This window comes from Enhydra lutris, unplaced genomic scaffold (assembly GCF_002288905.1).
Source record: "Enhydra lutris kenyoni isolate GAN:26980312 unplaced genomic scaffold, ASM228890v2 scaffoldscaffold3, whole genome shotgun sequence".
Classification (NCBI taxonomy): Eukaryota; Metazoa; Chordata; class Mammalia; order Carnivora; family Mustelidae; genus Enhydra; species Enhydra lutris.
Genome location: NW_019154087.1, coordinates 82,349,210 through 82,369,500, shown reverse-complemented (window position 1 = coordinate 82,369,500; position 20,291 = coordinate 82,349,210). Strand labels below are relative to the sequence as shown.

Below are 20,291 nucleotides of genomic sequence, written 5' to 3'. Positions count from 1 at the left end.
CCCCCCCCCCCCCCGCCCCTGGGCAACTCTTAGTTTGTTTTGTGAGATTAAGAGTCGGCAGAGATCTTTCTGACAACGGTTTATGCCGGGTCAATGCCAGCCGCTGTTGCTAATCTATCATGTTGGCTGCTGACCTGACTTTTCAGGTCAGGTCCTAGAGTCCCGTATCTTCTTTCTGAACTAAACAAGGAAGTTCTTGGTTTGATTTGCAAGAGAGGTCCAGCAGTGTTACAAGTGTAAGTGACAGAAAAGAGGTGTAACGTAGCGTAATCACCCACAAACACGGTGGACGTGATGCCCGCTGGGCTGGGAGAAGCAGCAGATACACTCATGACAGGTTTCTCTGCATGCAGTAGCCTCACTTCCCAAGCAGGTGGTAGCTGCATGTGGATCTTCATTGTGGATCCAAGTGGATCACTTCCCTGGATCTTCATTCCACAGAGTCGAGTGCAGCACTCCAGGAAGTAGCAATCTGGGTTTCTTTACAAGACTGTATCAGTTTGACATGTGTGCTGTGGATTTTTCTTAATACTAGGAAAACTCAGAGATTCACAGAAAGAAAGGTCAAGCTATGAGTGTCCCTCAAAGTGTAAGTCAGCAGACAATTAAGAAAATGCCTAGACTCTGGAAAGACACAGCGATCTGACATCCCAGCCCAGTGTTATCTGTTGGGATACCCAGAAACCATGGTTGTCATCACATTGAGCCAGAGTCAGATGGAGCTTCTCTTCTCATCCTCACCGTTCTGTAACTCCCAAAGAGTTCAGGCAGAGTGAAAGGAATTAGACCTCTTTTAAGGTGACTACGTTAGGCATATAGTCCCTTCCTTCCAGGAACGTCTGAGAATGTGTGTATAACATACTGGAGATTAAAATGTCTTCATGGTTTGAATCCTTTCAACTTTCATTTTTGATTCTTTTTAAAAATCCTGCTAAGGAAAGAAACCACCCATTATTTCTAAGTTTTAGGGATGCTCCAAACTTAGACTGCGGTGAGGAAACCAAACTGCAAAGGAGTCAGTTTCTCTACTCAGGGCATATTCTAGAAGAGATCATTATAGTTGTTATTTCTGCTTCCCCGGTATGCCAAGTCCTCTTCTCATATAACATACCTCAAACCTCAGAGTACCATTTTGCCCCACTGACATTTTTCTTTCTCACCCTTTTAAGGAAACTCTCCAAGGTACTGAACTTTTATGTGGCGAATGCAGATGACTCCAGCAAGACAGAATTGCTTTTTGCTGCTTTGAAAGCCCTAAAGTACTTGTTTCGATTCATCATCCAATCCAGAGTACTCTACTTGAGGTAATGGTAACTGCAGTAAGACGTTTATGCTGTTTATTCTCTTTCACGGATTTTCCCTTAATCTGCATGCTCTGTGTTCAGCGCTCTGATCACAGTTGGATCACGGAATTGCCAAATTTCAGAACTCCAAGGCTGAACATGGTGGTAGATTCTGAAACCCCTGGAGAAGTCTGGTCCAGAGTCCTTTCAAGGCAGCAGAATTTCTAGGGCAGTAATGACAGGATTAGGGACGTATGTGGCTACTATATGCAGCTTGATGAAAGCCTTATTTGGTGATGACAGCTCTAGGAGTCAAGGTTCCTATGGCAAGACTGCATTTAGTGCAGCAAGGGACTTCATGATGATGTCAGGTGTACAATTCTAGGATCGTGAGCTCTTGGTGGTGGATGGAGAATGGTGGCCATTGTCATTGGGGAGATGTTCCCTCAAGTGTGTGTTTCTTTGCTGACGTCATGCTCAGCTACTTGATGAAACTAAGCCAAATATGGTAATTCCCAGCTTAAACTTCTAAAATAACAGCTCCATCAAAAATAGAGATGGGGCACTTGGGTTAATTAAGCGTCTGACTCTTGGTTTCGGCTCAGGTTGTGATCTCAGGGTCATGAGATCAGCCCTCACTGGGCTCTGTGATGAATGTGGAGCCTGCTTGAGATTCTATGTCTCCCTCTCCTTCTGCTCCCCGCACCCCACCTTGCTTGCTTGCTCTCTCTCTAAACTAAATAAATCTTTAAAAAGAAATAGCAGAGACAAAGAATGAGGACGTAACTGTCCTGGGAATGCTCACAACCCCAGTGTCATCTCTACCTTTCAATAAGAGTTGGATTTCCAAACTGAAAATATATTGCTAAGGCAGGTTTGGAAACAGGACAGAGAGCATGCTAAAACCATAGGTAAGAGGATTTCAAGTCTAGACCTGAGCATTTGTATTGGTTTAAACTTGGTATGTTTCAACAATCATAATTTTGTTTATGATTGTTGAAACATACCAAGTTAAAACCAATACAAATGCTCAGGTCTAGACTTGAAATCCTCTTACCTATGGTTTTACTCCTAGTAACATTTTAGCATGCTCTCTGTCCCTGCTCGGCAGGGAGTCTGCTACTCCCTCTGACCCTCCCCCTTCTCATGCTCTCTCTCTCTCTCTCTCTCATTCTCAATCTCTCAAATAAATAAATAAAATCTTTAACGTTTTTTTTTTATTCATTTATTTGACAGACAGAGATCACAAGTAGGCAGGGGGTGGGGGGAAGCAGGCTCCCGGCTGAGCAGAGAGCCCGATGTGGGGCTTGATCCCAGAACCCTGAGATCATGACCTGAGCCGAAGGCAGAGGCCTAACCCACTGAGCCACCCAGGCACCCAATAAATAAAATATTTTTTTAAAAAAATAAAGCTAATTAAAATCTTGATCTATATTGTACATTGCAAGCTTTTTAATGTTAATTGTTTGCCTTTTAATTTTTTGGTGTTAGGGAGGAGGAGTGAGGGTGTGTGGGAGGCTCTGTAGAGCCTGTGTGAGGAATTAGGAGAAGCCAGTGCTTTGGGAGCATGGGGAATGACAGTGAGGGAGTGGGGAGCAGCAGCAGAGTGACAGGAGAAGTAGGACCTGGCAGGTCATCCTAAGGAGTTTGGATTTTACCCAAGTAAAAATCCTGATGCCGGAAGATCCCTACTCTTGACCAGTTGGTGGTACCATTGCCATCCAGTGTAAATGCACTTGGACTACAATTTGGGACTTCCGTGTTTCTGAGAAATGTGCCCAAGACCTCTGATTTCTACTTATGAGAAAGAACCAACTTTCAGCGGCTGGACAGATCCCGAAGACAAACAAGAATACCTTAATCAAAACCAGCAGGAATCAGCGAAGGGGAGGTGTTCTCCTATGCTACGAGGCCCTGTCGTAGAGCAGGTCAGCACCCAGCTGGCCACTTCAGTGGAGAGAATGGCATTCCGGAACTTGTAGACCGTGTTGGGTTCAGAACATTGTGGGTCCAGTAAGAAGAGAAGAGGAGAATGGGGGAGGAGGGCAGGAGTGACACTGGAGGCTAGGCTGCGGCAAGAGTGTGGGTTGGTAATGTGCGCTGGGGGAGTCCCCTGCGTATCAGGTGTTCTGCTAATGAGCTGAGGAGGCTGGGCATGTGCACGGGGCTCACATCTGATCCTTCAGGCAGAGCAGCTTCCTGCTGCTCCCCCTTTGCCGGAAATGCCCGTACACCATTAGGAGGGACAGCCTCATTCAGCTTCCAGGGAGTTCTTCCCAACTGGCTGACCATAGCAGACCAAGTGGAGAGCTCTGTGGTGGGACTGTAGCACGGGTTCCTACGTGCTCTTGTCCAGGTGGTAATATCTTCTTAGCCTACTACTGGGCGTCTCCTTGGTGCACCCTTTGACCTTCCCTTCACGCAGTCTCAAGTGGTGACCAGGGAGGCACAGGCCTCCAGCATTGCTCAGGTGATGGATCTTCTCAGAAATTTCTTTTTAAAGGTGGAAAACCTGACCACTGTTTCTCTTTCTCCTGTTAAGATTTTACGGCCAAAGTGAAGACGGAGATGAATTTAATAATTCAATCCGCCAGCTATTTCTCGCTTTCAATATGCTCATGGACAGGCCCTTGGAGGAAGCCGTCAAGATAAAGGTCAGCAGGGTATCAGCGCGGGCGTCCCTTTCCTTGCTGTCTCTGAGCGTGTTCTGTGATAACATAGAACTGGACGCGGTGGGAGAGAAGCAAAGTGAATCATATTCGTGGAAGGCCTGTGAATTTTAGTATGACTTACTGAAAGCAAAGGGAGAAACCCGTGTTTTAACTTTTATGTCCTTTTGTATTCTCAAATGGCAATTTGCCCCAGACAAACTATCCTTTTAGACATCCTGTGATGTCTGTGAATTCAGCCAGTTGATCCCAGTGTCACAGGCAACGGGTTTTTATCCTAAGTTCCCCCATTCTTCCCAGAAGCCCAAAGTCGCCCTCATGTTCATCATTACCAATTTTTTCATGGAAAATATGCCATCTCTGAGGATTCAGATCTGTACTTCATTATTTATTCTTTGTTCTTGATGGCCACCTTGTGAGGAAGATGTCAAGATCTTAACGACCTCCTTAGATAGAAAGATGAATTCCAAACAAACAGTACCTGTTGGTAATGAAGAAAAAGAAAAGCCGTGCCATCTGACCTTTCAGGAAAACATTCTAGGCATCACCTTTAGCAACACTGAGCTCTCCTCTCTAGTGCGAGAGTGTCTGTGTCCAGTTCCCTACGTGGATGCAAGCCTTTTCTTCCTGGGATTAAGGAATTCTGTGTTCTGTGTTCGTCCTGCCTGGCAACTGAATTTGCCTTTCTGTATTTTTCTGACAGGGGGCAGCCCTGAAGTACCTTCCCAGCATCATTAACGACGTCAAACTTGTGTTTGATCCCGTGGAGCTCAGGTAAACAGCAAAGCGAGTTCGTGGACTTTTACAAAGAAGCCACCCCTGCCTGGGGCCTGGGCTGCTGCACATTCTGTTAGTCTTCCAACCCATATTAGCGGAACCCCTTCTGGGGCTCCGTTTCTGCGGAAAATATAAAAGGAGACACAAAGCCTGCCCCTGAGTGAGGTTTGCCCTTTTCTCTGGAGAATTGATGTGCAGATGGGAAATTAACTAGAAGAACATACATAATGATCTGCTTCCAGCCCTCTACCCAAGCCCCCGGGCCATACAAAGAGGCGGTGAGCGACAGCGGGTGGAATTAGCTGCGAAAGGGTCCTGCAGGGGAGGAGCGTTCAGGCAGGTCTGCACAGCCGGGATGGACGTGACTGTGCTTTGCAAGTTCAAACAGAGGCAGCTCTGAGGCTGAGAGCTACAGCACATGTGGAGCACAGTCTTCACCTCCGAGGGGCAGACGCTCAGGCCGCCTGGGGGAGATTTCCAGGGAAAACGCTCCACGCCGGGATCTCGCAGTCGACAGGAGCTGTGTAATGGTCCCTTCAGTGGGACAGAAGGAAAATAACTAACCTCTGGTATCTCTCTTGCAGCGTGCTCTTCTGCAAGTTCATCCAGAGCATCCCTGACAACCAGTTAGTTCGCCAAAAACTGAACTGCATGACCAAGATAGTGGAGAGCAGTCTTTTCCGGCAGTCGGGTACGTCCTCAACAAAAACTACCGCTTGCCGAAATTCCAGTCTTGGCGGCTTCTCCAGCTAGCACTTGCTTGCTTTTTTAAAAAATGTCAATAATGACCTTGCCAGTAGCTGGTTGGGACTCCGGGATCTCCCGAGAAACTGGTTTTAAGGAGCAGACAGAGTCAGTTTAATATTTCCAAGAGGATCCGAGACTTTTTTTTTTTTTTTTCAATGAGGACAATCCAGTCTTTCAGTAATTAGAGAACTTTGTCCTCCAAATGGCATACCCCAGCAGGCAAACAGGAAAGATGGTTCTTTTCAACAAATGTGTCTTCTTCGACCTGTATTTGTTGCATAACCTGAAAAGCCAGGGAGCAGGTGTACAGGGCTGTGCTATCCTCCCCTCCTCCCTGCCCCCCCTCCCCAGCTCAGGAGAGCAGATGTGTGTATCTCTTCTTAACTTCCATGCTCGGTCATGTCACATGAAGCACTGAAAATGGGCCACAGTGGTTGTATTTACACCACAGAAATTGGCAAACGCTCTAAGTCACAGGTTTTAGAGGGGCCTCGGGGCTTTGTCGGGGAGCCAGAGGGCGTGGAGGAGAGAAAACTCTAACATGGATGAAATGCTCTTCATTTTGTGACTAGGAGCAAGCATACAGCCACCACGTCTAAATCACTGTGCTCTTGTCCCCAAGCTGATATGGGAAAGCGGTCTGATATTTGGTCTTTCCCCAATAAACCCAAAACTTGCCAGAGAGGGGCTGCTCTGGGAAGTTGTTTTGGGGCTACCAGAGGGTGAGGGGCTTCCAGAGGGTGACCCCATGTTGTGTGTATTGCCTGGAAGGTCACCAGGCACCAGCAAGACTCCTCAGAAATAGGGAAAAGTGAGCGGGTTGTTGGTGCCAGGCCTCCTGGCCTTGCTCTGGGCTGGTTATATAACTTTGGACACACCAGGAACCTTCTATAAGTCTTAGCCTCCATTTCCACGGAAGGGAGGATTTGAACTGGATCACATCAATAGCCTCTTTTGGCTCTGAAATTTTCTGACCCTGTGAATTTTTGCTTAGAAATTCCAACTGTTATAAGGACACTGTTGGAGGTGTGTACAAAGCTAGTGAATGCTCTTAAGTAGAAAACCTAATATTACTAGACATCTTCATACACTATGATATATCTGCCTCTAAGCATGCAGAAAGGATACGGAAGATGATAAAAATGGGCTGTTTGAGCACAAAAGCTAGCAGGCACTGTGTGTTCCAATTAGAGGAAGTATTCTCACTGTTAACAGTCATTTCCGTTAGCGTCCAGAACATCTGGCCTCATCATAATAATGTCTTCTAGTATCGAGGATCCCAGAAGGAAGACATCATAGAAAGATAAGCCCTTATTTTGTGAAGCTCATATGCCTGCCAAAACATCAGGATGTCCTTGAAACACATCACAATGTCCTAGGAAGGCTCACTTGGTATTCATACAAATTTTAGAGTCCATTCTCTCCATTCGGTGGAAGCTTTCAAACATTTTTTACAAGTGTGACTGGCTTAATTTATTCCTTTTGTAGGACTTTGCCTCTGGCTGTCAAGTTGGCTTTTTTTTTTTTTTTTTTTTTTTTAGCTAAAGACATTGTTGAATACTTGAAACCTTTTTGTTTATGTGCCTGTGATGGGTGTAATTTTCTGAGCTTTTAAAATCAAGTTACAGGGCTGAAGTTCCATGTCTAGGCTGCTGTGCTCCCACTGGGTGGAGCTCAGAGGTCACCTGTGGTATCGGGCAGAGGGAGAGTTGTAGGCAGAAGCGGGGCACCTGGGGGCCGGTGGGGGTGGTGGGTGCTGCAGCTGGTGAGCTGGGTGCACTTTCTCCCCCAGAGTGCAGAGATGTGCTGCTGCCGCTGCTGATAGACCAGCTCAGCGGCCAGTTAGATGACAACTCCAGCAAGCCCGACCATGAAGCCAGCTCGCAGCTTCTGAGCAACATCCTGGAAGTGCTGGACAGGAAGGATGTGGTGAGTTGAATTGTCACCCCATGCAGACCACAGTGCACATGGGTCCCTCTGCCTAGGGCAAGAATGACTTCAGAGCCTTCCTTGTCTCAGGGCTTGGCCCCAGCGGTTTAGAACCTGGGTCCTGGGGCTGGTTTTGAGGTGATCAGAGAGGCTTCTGCTTGCCAGAGCCTGCTCTGCAAATCTAGGTCCAGGAGAGGTCCGCGGGCTGCTGGCACTTGGGGTGGGCTGCTTTTCCCGGCTCATCCACGGTGGAGATCCCTGAGGGGGCTTTGAAGAATCAGAGGCCTGTTTAGATTTTTTATGCAGAAACCTTGGCCCTCTTTTACCACTGGTACTGAGAGGACTGTTGTAGATGTACCTGAGCTTCTGAGATGCTTTCATTTTTATACTCTCTCTGACACCAATCCTTCCTTTTGGAGCCTGGTGGAAATGATGTGTTTTCTCATCTCGCATCTTCTCCCTTACCTCCCATCCTCTCCAAAACCCTGGGGCTTCATCTGCCTGGATTTACCTTGTTCTAGAGATAACACAGCCCATAGCCTAGGCAGGGCCACTCTCAGGAGGCTGGAAAAGTTGGCAGAATGTGTTCATTTGTGCACAAACCATACCTACTGCCCCCCCCACAATGTCTGCCTGGCACCAGTGTTCCCACAGAGCAAGGAAGACACTCTTGGCTTTGCCTAAGCCATTCTTTTACCAGTATGTTTAGGCTCAGTTCTGCTAAAGGAGTTGAAGAACACTCTGTCCCTTTTCCCATAGCTAAATTCTTAGCTCACCTTTCAAGGCCCACCCCAGTTTGGCCACAGCCTGCCTCCTCTTCACACAGGCACGTCTGCATTTCTGCCAATTCACGCCTCAGCTGCGGAGGTACTGGAGAACGCCAATGCCTTTTCCACCTACCCCCACCCTTTCCCTGAGCCCCTGCAGCCCACCTTAGAATTTGTGTTATTTATTGGGTATTTATTAATTATAGGTCATGTTCCCCTTCTTCTTTTTTTTTCTTAAGTGTGTTTCTAGAAACCAAATAAAATATAATAAGTTTCCCCAAGGAACTTTATGACTGGGGATTTGATTCCTAACCAAGGATTTTACAACAGATAAATAAATGTAACCAATCATCTAATGATGATAAGAATATTTTTAAAAAGTAACTCTTATGACTCCGTAATCAAAGTACTAAAATGAAGCTCCAAGCTTGAGTTGACAACAGTGTACCAGGGTCTTCGGTTTAGTCAAGGCTCCATTGTGTGTATATGATCCAGGGTTAATCTAAAACATGGGAATTGGGCCGTTTTCTGGTGCCAGTATTAGCATGTGTAGCTCTTTATCCTTAGGCAAATCTGTAGATGCCTGAGTTCCCCTTACATACCATGGAGGGATTGTTCTGGATGGCCTCTTGGGTCTCTTCCACTCTGACGCACCTTGTTTTTTTTTTTTTAAACACTGAATTCTTCCTTTACTTTCCCTTTTGAATGGGTATGGCTGTCTCAATCATTTCATTATGGCCAACTTTTATTTTGTAAAAAAAGAAAAGAAAAAGAAAAAAAAGAAAGAAAAGACAAAAAGGCAATTTAAAGTCTTATAAAATTTTGTTGTTGGAGGTATGCAGAAGGTAGATCTGACACACAGTAGTATAAATACAACCTAAGTAATACAAGGTTTAGAAATATACAAAGCTAGCATTATTGAACAATTACAACCTTTTATGGCTTAAACAGTTAGTTACAAGTTCTTTTGGTAGAAAGTTCTCATAAGTTGCTGAGTTTCTGGCCTGCTGGGATTGCTGACCATCTGTCCATATAGGGCCTTCTATTTGCACGAGATGGTGGGAATTCTTTGGTTTGTACACAGGGGAGTTACATAAATGTCTCTGGATCAGGGCATCAGTAAAGTGAGCATTATGAAGAAGGATAGACACACAAAATTTATGCACATAAAAATAAATCCGAGCCCTAAGATGGTTCTTCATCTGCATCCACCATTTGTCTCTTTCCCTCTCCTTATGCCACGAGATTCTATCTTCTCTTGTCTAGTTTACAGCATGAAAATCCTGAGGGCGGTTCTGCAGTGGTGGATCGCTTTCTGGTTCTGACACTGGTCCTTCAGGAAACTGGCATAGTTACAGTGAACCTTGGCATTGTGGGGCAGTCTTAACTCCAGACCTTGAACCGTCGCAGGCTCAGTGAGCTCGGAGCGCGGCCGGAGGCCAGGGAGATGGGAGTAATTGGGCGCTTTTCTCTGAGGGCGCACTGAGGAGTGGGGCCCCGAGCTCTCAGCTCCTCCGGGCCGGAGACTGGGAGGCCGCCATTCTCATTCCCGTCCTCCGGAACTCTCTTGTTTTGTTTTTTAAAGACTTTATTTATCTGAGAGAGAGAGCACGAGTGGGGTGTAGGGACAGAGGGCAAGGGAAAAGCAGTCACTTACCCGACCAAGCCACCCAGGTGCCCCATGTTTTGTTTTTAATATAATGTATTTTCATATAAATTTTTAATATAAATTTGTTATATTCAATTTATATTTATATTTAAATAATATATATTGCTATATATGACATTAAAATAATAAAATTTAAATAGTATAACAAATAATATTTAAGTTATAAATATATTTATATTTTTATAAATTTAATGTAAAATTACATTAGTTTATTATATTTATAAATATATAATTGTATGTTATTAAATATATATTTACATATAAGTAAAATATATAAATTTACATAATTTATATACAATTTGTATAAATTGTATATAAAGTATATGATTATACATTTATATAAATTTATATATTTAAATCTGTTTAATATAAATTTAGCATAACATATTTAATGTAAATATATTTATATATTATATAATATAAATAGATTTACTTTAATAGATTTATATTTATATTAAAAATCTATTATAAATATAAAATTAAATTAATTAAATTTAAGGATTTATATTTAATATAAAAATTTTAATATAATATCTTTGCCCGCCTTCATACATGCAGAAGGACCCTTTGGAAATGACTTGAATGTACTTACATTTTATGCTGAAAGATTTAATTGGCTTGAGGAAGCTTTTTTTTTTGTCTTCCTAATAACGTTCCCTGTAATGAGCAGAAGCATTCAAGATTATTGATCTTGGAGCTTCTGTAAAATTAGTAAATTGGATAAATTTTCGGTGATGGTAATAATGATACGGCTTTATCCCCCACCATAAGCATTCTTAAATGTATAAACCAACCCTGTATGTCTTCCCCTATCCCCCCATTTCCTCAGTTAAAATTCCAGGCTCTGATTACTGACATGGATTCCTATGCCTTTTTTCAATAGTCCAGGATTCCTCTTTTCCCAAAGCTGTGTCTCCACACTGCCCACATTCTTCAAAGTCCAGCTGCCGTAGGTCCCTCCCTAAGGTCGCTCCTGTTCCAGGCCTGCCTGGAGTCCCCCACTCTGCCACTTCCGTTTGTGCTCTCCTTATATCCGGCTTAAGGTCCTTCTCGTTCGGTATCCTGAGCTGTGGTTCAGTTCACAGACACATCTTGAACAGCGCCCACGCTCCGGGCGCTGAGATAGGTCTGAGTGCAGCACTGAACAAGAGAGGGAAGCACCTGCCATCATGGAGCTGCCCTTCTAGGAGGATCCTGTGTTCTGCTCATTGTCCTTCAAGCCCCAGCTCTCCGGCTGAGGTGAATCTTTGAAGGGCTCTGAGAGCATCTGATTCTGTTTCCTCCCTCCACCCCAGCCGGCGGGACTCACTCACCTAGCCGGGTTTGGGGTGTGGTCTCACTACGGAATGAGGGTAAAATGCTTCAACAGAGAGGCAAGGTCTATGGATCACGTTCCCTCAAAGAAATGGAAAGCAAGTGAATGTATAATAAAAATGAAGAAGGAAAGAAGGGAGGCATGACAGGGAAGCTAACAATACTTGATATTATAATGAAACTATATATAGTAGTGATTTAGTTATTTGAAACATTACCCTGGAGTTTCAAAATATCTATCATGAAGCCAGAATGGATAAAAGCTTCGAAAGACAAGGTTGACTATTGCTAGCTTGGGGCCAAATGAATATAACATCAAATCACAAGCAGGAGAGAAGGAGAAATAAAGAAAATGTATTTGTGGGGTGCCTGGGTGGCTCAGTCAGTTAAGGCTCTGCCTTCAGCTCAGGTCATGATCCCGGGGTCCCAGGATCGAGCCCCACTTCAGGCTCCCTGCTTGGCGGGGAGCCTGCTTCTGCCTCTCCATCTCCCTCTGTGCTCTCTCTCTCTCTTTCTCTCAAATCAATAAAATCTTTAAAAAAAAGAAGAATACGTATTTGTGAGGCACTATTTATTGTGTACACCAGCCCAGCTAATTCCTGTAAGGGAACCTTTTTTTCCAGCTATGGAAATGGAGCCTCAACAAAGTTAAATAATTGCTCAGAGTGACACATGACAGAGTCAAAATATTAAATCCTGTGTTAGTCTCCTCAGGCTGCCAAAACAAAACACCCCAGACTGGGCAGTTTAAACAAGAGGTATTTATTTCCCACGGTTCTGGCAGCTGCAAGTCCAAAGTCAGGGTGCCCGTGTGGTCGGGTTCCTGGGGAGGGCTCCCCTCCTGTCCTGAAGATGGTTGCTGGCTCTCTGTCCTCACATGGCTTTTCCTCAGTCTGTGTGTGGAGAAGGAAAAAGCCAGCTCTCTGGTGTCTCTCCTCATATTATAAGGACGCTAACCCTATAAGACCAGGGCCCCGCCTTCATGACCTAATTGGCTCCCCGAAATCCATCTCTAAATACCATCACACAAGAAGTTAAAGGACCAGGGCTGCCTGGGTGGCTCAGTGGGTTAAGCCTCTGCCTTCAGCTCAGGTCATGATCTCAGGGTCCTGGGATCGAGTCCTGCATCAGGCTCTCTGCTAGGCAGGGAGCCTGCTTCCTCCTCTATCTCTCTCTCTCTCTCTCTCTCTCTCTCTCTCTCTCCCTCTCCCCCCCCCCCCCCCCCCCCCCTTCTACCACATTTTGACTTCTATCTGTCAAATAAAATCTTAAAAAAAAAAAAAAGTTAAAGGACCAGCATATGACTTTTGTGGGTTTTCAAAAATTAATCTCTGTGCCCCGTGCGGGGCTTAAACTCAGAACCCCAAGATCAAGAGTTAAATCAGCTGACTGAGCCAGTCGGGTGCCCCCAGCCTATGACTTTGAACACAAACATTCAATCAATAGCAATCTCCTTGACTTGACTTTCTTGTTTGTTTTTTTGTTTTTTTTTTTTTTCCTCCTACACAGAAGGTGGCAAGAACGTTGAATTTTTGCCTTTTCCTTCCCGTGCACATGCCTGTTTCTCCTGGGCCACTGCATGTGCTCAGCGTCAGGACTGACTTCTCATGCCAGGGGGGTCCTCCCGGAACTCCGTTGAATTGGTGGCCACAGTGAACTTGCAGTGAACACGGATGGTCTGGGTTACTAGGGAGGCGTTCTCCCCGACATGCCCACGCTCTGTTTTTATATGCTAACCCTAATCATTTTAACCCATTCCTAAGTAACAGCATGTGTTCATCTGTGAACTTCTTTTCCCCTTTTTGGACAAGAGATTGCTTTTCAGGGAAGAGCCTGAATGAGGCTTAAGGAGAAAATTCACCTGTCCAAGGTGTTTTGAGGAAAAGTGAAGCTGAGTCAAAAGAAGTGGGTCAGTTCCCATGTTTCCCCCATAGGGCCCCACTGCGATGCACATCCAGCTGATAATGGAGCGGCTGCTGAGAAGGATCAACCGGACCGTGATTGGGATGAGCCGACAGTCTCCCCATATTGTGAGTATTGCGTCAGGGGACCCTGCGGCCACCACAGCTTCTCAGTGTCCCACCTGCCCATTGGGAGTCCTCTAGACCATTCCCACAGGCCCCCCTCATCCCAGTTCACCGTCGGTGTCTGTGCGCTGTGTATCACAGCTGCCAGGGGCCATCAGCGGGCTCTAGAACTTTCCAGCCCTCCCTGATGAGTGACCTTGGCTCTAACCACCTGCAGATCTTGATTCTAATGCTGATTTTTCTCTTGAGGGGAAGTGCTCTCACAGGGTGGTGGGAGAGGTTGAGGGGGGAGAGTTATTGGGCCCCTGTACACACAAAATATGCAGATCCATTCTTGAGGAACCTTTTTCCTACTGAAGATTAGACAAGCCTGTTGTAATATGTTCCAGCAGAGCCTGAGATGATGTGTGGGCCCCCCGCAGGTAGGTTAAGTTGGTACCCATTCGACCACATGCTATTTTAATATTTGTTGACTATTTCATTTAAGAGCAACATGAGCCTTTGTGAGCAGAAGATGATGGGTTGTGGTGGCTGCATTTAGTCCTTCCTCTGTTATCTCAAGTAATTGCGTTCTAATTCTCAGTATGTGGTGTGCATGCTCAGTCTGGATCTACCCCAGTTAGAACGATAATGGGAAATATATTAGAGCTCCTAGCTGTAGTGATGATAATAGTGGGTTTGGTTTTTGTTTTTTTTTTTTTTAATCTGCCAGAAATTATTTTAAGCACTTATATTTCTTCCTTTTTTTAAAAATAGATTTTATTTATTTGAGAAAGAGTGCCTGTGTGTGCTAAAGAGAGAGAGAGAGAGAGAGAGAGACCACGTGTGGGAGCACAAGTAGGGGAGAGGGAGAAGCAGGATCCCTGCTAAGCAGGGATTCCCAGGACCCTGGGATCATGACCTGAACCGAAGGCAGACACTTAACGGGCTGAGCCACCTAGGCGGCCCCAGGGCTTTACATGTCATGGAAGCCTCACACAGATCCCAGGAGGCAGTTCTTTCTATGGCTGCATTTTTCAACTCAGGAAACTTGCAGAGAGAGGTTAGGAAACCTGTGTGAGGTTGCAAGACTACCAGGGGGTGAATTGAGGTTGGGGTCCCTGGCAGTCAGCTTTCTGCCTAGGCCGTGCATGGCAGCCAGCCCCACCCCAGGCAGCTTACCAGGTAATATTTTCCAACTATGCACTCTAGTCATCAAGAGAGGAATTCTGATCAGTTCCATCTCCCCCACGTTGGATTTCCACTTCTGTGCTTGTAGATGGGTGCCCTGTGGTACTGTCCAGTCCTTTTGGCTCAAAAAACCCACAAATGTTTCAAAGAACTTATGATTAGCATGTTTTTCAGTTTGCCCTGGCCTCTATCTCTCCGCCTCCTGAATGTCAAATTAGATGAAAAAGTATGTTTGCAACCAGAGGTAACTGTTGGAAAATCATGTTGCATCATTACTTATGATAGTTAAAAGCTATGATTTGATCTTAGAGGACAGAAGGAAAAGAACCACCTCAAATGGCGACAGTCAATGAAAGCCATTCATTTATTCAACAAAGAGTTGTTAAGAAACTACTGTAAGCTAGGCACTATTCCAGACACTGGAGGTAGATTAGTGAACAAAACAGAAATCACTACCTTAGAAAAGTTTATATACTATCAATAACAATAACAAAAAAGAAGAAGGTACAAGAAAAGGGCAGAACTACAAATTTAAATGAGATGATTAAGAATGATTTTCATGAGAAGGGAAAATTTGGACAAAGACTTGGAGAAGGAAGAGGGATTAGTGTGGAGGTATAGGGAGGGGCCTTTTTGGCAGAGGCAATGCCCAGGGCAGAAATGTCAAGATGTGCCTTGTAAGATTCACATCTAGTGACTGAGCTGATCCAAACAAGAATGTAGAGAATCACCCCCTGGGTTAAGACTCAAGGTGATCCAAAACACAAAAGGATTCAGATCTCATACTAAAGGTGTAGACACTAGATGTACCCTTCGTTGTTACTGCCAACCCATTGCTGCCCTGTGTTTAAAGAACGTAAGGGCAGGTTGAGAACTGTATTTAGGAAATGATAGATTGGTTTTCAGGTAGTATTTAACATATCTTAATTTAAATATACCTGTTCAGCTTCTTCTGGTAGCGAAATTGTTCGTTATTTTACAAGCTTCAGCCAACTCAAGAATGTTGGCTGTGTTTCTGAAGAGAAGGGTGGGGATTTGAATGTGAAAGGAGCTGCGTCCCTGTGTGTTTCTGTTAAAATAAGATGATGGGAGCAGTTAATGTCTGAGATAACAGGGAGTGGTGGAGAGGCAGAGAGAAACAACGAAGAACTCAGGAGTAAGATAAATCTAAGAAGGGAAAGACAGATGAAACAAAGATACAGTCACAGAGAGAAATATGCAAATAAATAAGTGATTGAGTATAGATACTTGTCTTAATATAGCTTATCCTCATACACAAGAATAGTTAAGAATTAGAGGACCTGTTAGAGGCGTCTGGGTGGCTCAGTAGGTTAAGCATCTGACTTTTTTTTTTTTTTAAGATTTTATTTATTTATTTGACAGAGATCACAAGTGGGCAGAGAGGCAGGCAGAGAGAGGGGGGGAAGCAGGCTCCCTGCCCAGCAGAGAGCCCAATGTAGGGTTTGATCCCAGGACCCTGAGATCATGACCTGACTGGAAGGCAGAGGCTTAACCCACTGAGCCACCCAGGTGCCCCAAGCATCTGACTCTTGATCTTAACTCAGGTCTGGATCTCAGTCAGGGTGTGAGTTCAAGCCCTGCATTGGGCGTGGAGCCTACTTAAAAAAGAGAGAGAGAGAGAGAGAGAAAGGAATTTTTTTCGGTAGAGGATCTGTGAATAAAATACATCAGTTGAACAAAAGGAAAAACACTTTATGCCTGTCTCCATAGATGCCAAAATATATGTGATGGATGTAACATCTTCTCCAAATTAATGGAAGGAGAAGTTCACATGCAGTCACCAGGCAACCTGATGGTCATGAAAAGGAGAATCAAGTTGTTTAGTCTCAACACAGTTGAGCACTTTTCTATCAATTGCTGCTAATATGATAACACACGCACACGTGGACGTTTTATATATATTGAGAAAGGAGAAGATAACTTTCATAATTGTCATCTTTAGTGAAATGACTACCACTTCTAGGAAGCCCAAGAGGCCTAACAAAATTTTAACAAAAGTAATGAACAGTTAGTTAAACTGACCAGTTTCAGAATAAACAAACAATATTCAGTGGCCTGTCTATATAACAGCAGTAGCTGTTTAGGGGTCATAAAAGAAAAATCCAAAAATATGAGAGTAAAAATAAATGCAAGATGGGGTGCCCGGCTGGCTAAGTCAGGAGAGTGTATGACTCTTGATCTCAGGGTCATGAGTTTCAGCCCCATGTTAAATGAATAAATTAATTAAAACTTAAAAAAGAATACAAGATACACATAAACGAATAGCCACATAGATTTTAATATTTTATTTATTTGAGAGAAAAAGAGGGAGAGCAGAGGGTAGGGGGGACAGAGAGGGAGAAGTCCCACATCTGCCTGATGTGGGACTCGATCCCAGGACCCTGAGATCATGACCTGAGCCAAAGGCAGATGCTCAGCTGACTGAGCCACACAGGCGCCCCCCAGAGAGTACTCATTCATTGTTTTTGTGTTTAGGAAGTCATTCCTTCCATTCCCCAAATAGCTGTATATTCATCTTCTCAATGCCAATTCATTTAAATAACTATATAAATAAAGAGGGCGTTCCCCCTAGATATTTGCCCTTTGGCCAGAAAATCAAGTGTGTGATTCAAATGTGATTGGATGAGGGGAAAGCACATTGAATATGTAATGCCTGACTTCAAAAATATAATTTGATGCTAATCATCAAGCCCTTCAGTCCCTTTCTTCACAACCTGTCTGTAATCACACATGCATAACATGCTGGCAGGAACTGACTGAAGGATTCTGGAATTGGAAGAATGACATTGAAGTGCTCTAGGTACTCATTTCCCTGTCTCTCTGCTCTTTGTGCTCAGTTTTACGATCTTTTTCCTCCTTGCATTCCTCCAAAATTAAATCTGTGCTATTTCAGACATTTCTCCATGGACTACAGCTCTGTCTCAACAAGAAACTCCACGTCCCCAAGTCGTTGTACTCTAACCAGTGATCTAGCTGAGATCTCAGAGCCCATGTCCGCTGACCTACAGGATTCTGCAGGTCATACTGTTAAAGGGCTGAGCAAAGCCCGCCACATTCCTTAACTCAAACCTGGAAGGAGGTTATTTTAAGCAGAAACAGCAAAGTGTGTGCCTTTTAGCCTTTGGAATGCACAATGTTTCCAGGTTGGCAGGGTCCCTGTTTTGGTAATTGGGTGGCAACAGCCAAAGTCCCCATGCACAGATCTTGTTTTGGCATCTGGGGGCCTCAGGACTGTTGGCTTTGTGTCTCTTCTGTCCTTCCAGGGGAGCTTTGTGGCGTGTATGATTGCCATCCTGCGGCAGATGGACGACAACCACTACAGCCATTACATCAGCACTTTCAAAACCAGACACGACATCATTGTAAGTTGTCTCCGTTGGGTCCTGGTAACTTTGAGACCTCTTATATCCGGCCAAAACAAAAACAGAAGTGAGCATCCTGACTCCAGAATTCCCTTCCCGCCCACCTCCAGAGCGGCATGGCTATCCACAGTGATGACAAAAAGGAAAGGGTTGATTCTTACTTTCTCTCTGTGATAGCATTTGAAGACTATAAAACATGCACCAGGAGGCCCTCACTCACCCTCTGAGTCTCTTGGATTTAGAGAGAACCCTCCTTTGGAACCATCTGGGAGATCTTTTTTGCTCTCAGAAGAGAGTAGTGCCTCATTTTCAGGGAGAGTAGTTACGTCATGGCAAGGATTCTGTGCACAGTACTGCTTCGGAGATGTGGTTGGTGTCATCCTTTTCAGTTGTCCCTGGAAGGGGAAACAAGAAGAGTCATACTTGCCCCTTGTAACATCTGTAAGGTGGTATTTGCCAGGGCAAATATCAGTCACCTTCAGTTGACAATATTCTGTTCTCTTTGGTTTTGAACAAAAAAATTGTTCTCATGGTAAGTAATCAACATACAACCAAAGGTTGCCCAAGACACAAAGTTAGGCCTCTGGCTGCTTCCCCAGGACCCTTCCCCTTAGGGAATTGTTAGTGGCTATTAACAAGTCCCTGAAAGTATCCTCTTACCTCGTAAAGCAGTGGGCCAGACTCAGCTGGATCAGCAGTCCAGTGTCCTGTTGCACTAGTCATTGCTGCGGACAGTCTCCCACCATCCATGCATGTTCCCATCTTCTTTATGCTCTAGATTTTCTACTTTCTAGCTATGTGGTACTGGTAGTATGTGGCCCGTGCACCCAAGGATATCCAGCTCCTTCTCTGCCAGTCACCTTCCCTTCTGTGAGGTCCACATGATGGAAAAACACACAAGGCACTGCAGAGGAAGAAAGGGCTGTTGAACAGTAGTGGGAGTCATAGTAGTACTATGTAATGGTGATAGTAGTGGGTCCAGCGATCTACTCCTACTCAGTGAACCAGGCGACCTAATCTGAAGGCCTCCATGAACCTGCACTTAAGCCATGCTCTGGCAGGCAGTGTGGTGCTGGGGACCTGCAGTGAGGTGATGTGTCTCTGTGCCTGCAGAGACCAGGGGCAAGAGAATTAGGAACAGAGGAGGGGAGAGGGGAGGTGGAAGCTGAGGTAGCAGCGTTTCTCCTCCACAGGCAGGAGGCGGAGTCGGTTTAAGAACATAGGCTCGAACATCCGGATCTGGGTTTGAATTCTGGCCATTCTGCTTCCTTCTGTGAAATTTTGGGCCAGCTATTTAACTTCTCTAAAGCTCAGGTTCCTTGTCTATAAGACACCACCTATTTCGAAGGTTAATGTAAAAGGGTATCCAATCGGTGAACACCTGGTAATCACCAAGCTTTGTGCTTGGCCTGAGGTTAATGCCTATGCAGCTAGCTATTTACAGTAGTAATTTTATTCTTGTCATGTAAAATAAAGTTAACCCAAAAATAGTTAGCGACTCTTTGAAAACTTCCTTCGGAAAGCGGAAAGCGGAAAGCGTAGAAGAAGGAAAGTTATACTAAATTCAAGCTCTTGACAATTTGGCTCCATTGAGTAAGCAAATACAAACAGGTTTAACTCCTGTCTTCCAGAACAATGGTAAGCTCTTACCCCTGTATTATCTAATTTAAAAAGGATTAGTATCCACCTGAGGGAGCTATGGTCACCAGGGGCAAGCCTGAGGGGTATAGCTAGACCATTTGACTTCCTACAGACTGTCTTTTCCCTCCCTCCTGCTGCCTTCTGAGTAAATCACTCGGAAGACTTTGGGAAGTGAGAGAGTTGAATGTAGAATCAGCATCAGGAATGAATAACCAGCCTCTAAATTTAATCCTTGCTTCACAAACCACAAATTCTTACTGACTTGAGAGAGTTAATAGAGTAGTTGAGAAATTGGTGGGTATACTTCAAATGTATAATGAAAAATTTTAAAACTCATGAAATATGGCCATCATTTGAGAATTGAGGATAGAAAAGTTTGACGCTCCATTGAACTGTAGGAAGAGTCAGGGGTCACACAGACATCACAGCGAGGTTTGTTCCCATTCCCGGTGCTGTGTGATGTCCCAAGTGCCAGAAGTCGGCCATCTTGCCCACCGTCTCAGAGGAACATCCTTAGAAATAGAACCCAGGCCGCCTGCTTCCCAACTCCTACATTCCTTCTGCTATATGATGTAACTCATGAGATAGAACCGTACGATTTAGTGCCAGAGGAATTGGCCTGGGTTTTCAACTCAGGAATCCAAGTGGAAAATGTCTAAATTTAACTAACTAATAAATAAAAAGCTTTCAAAACTCTTTAGCTTTGAATTTCAATCCAAATTGTTCTAAGTTGCTTTTTGCTCACAGTCCCCTTTTGAGTCGAAGAGCTGTTCTGCAGATACTGTGCTGCGTGTTCTTTTGTTATTAGTTATTACTGTTGTTGTGACCCACTGCTGCTGACACTTTTGAGGGACCCTTTAGGCCCCTTCCCCCAGGCTACCCATGGGAACGTTCCTGGAATAGGAAGAATCATGA

General features: G+C 44.6%; 1 protein-coding gene across 1 annotated transcript in view; it reads left to right on the top strand.

The window, feature by feature from the left end:
- LOC111153728 (dedicator of cytokinesis 5) overlaps positions 1-20,291 on the top strand; it is a 210,776-nt gene that overhangs the window by 133,961 nt on the left and 56,524 nt on the right. Inside the window, exons 22-28 of the mRNA XM_022512914.1 lie at positions 1,170-1,304; positions 3,826-3,937; positions 4,656-4,726; positions 5,314-5,420; positions 7,269-7,405; positions 13,090-13,185; positions 17,637-17,735. Of these exons, the coding sequence (XP_022368622.1) occupies positions 1,170-1,304; positions 3,826-3,937; positions 4,656-4,726; positions 5,314-5,420; positions 7,269-7,405; positions 13,090-13,185; positions 17,637-17,735 (757 nt within the window). The remainder of the gene's footprint in view (positions 1-1,169; positions 1,305-3,825; positions 3,938-4,655; positions 4,727-5,313; positions 5,421-7,268; positions 7,406-13,089; positions 13,186-17,636; positions 17,736-20,291) is intronic.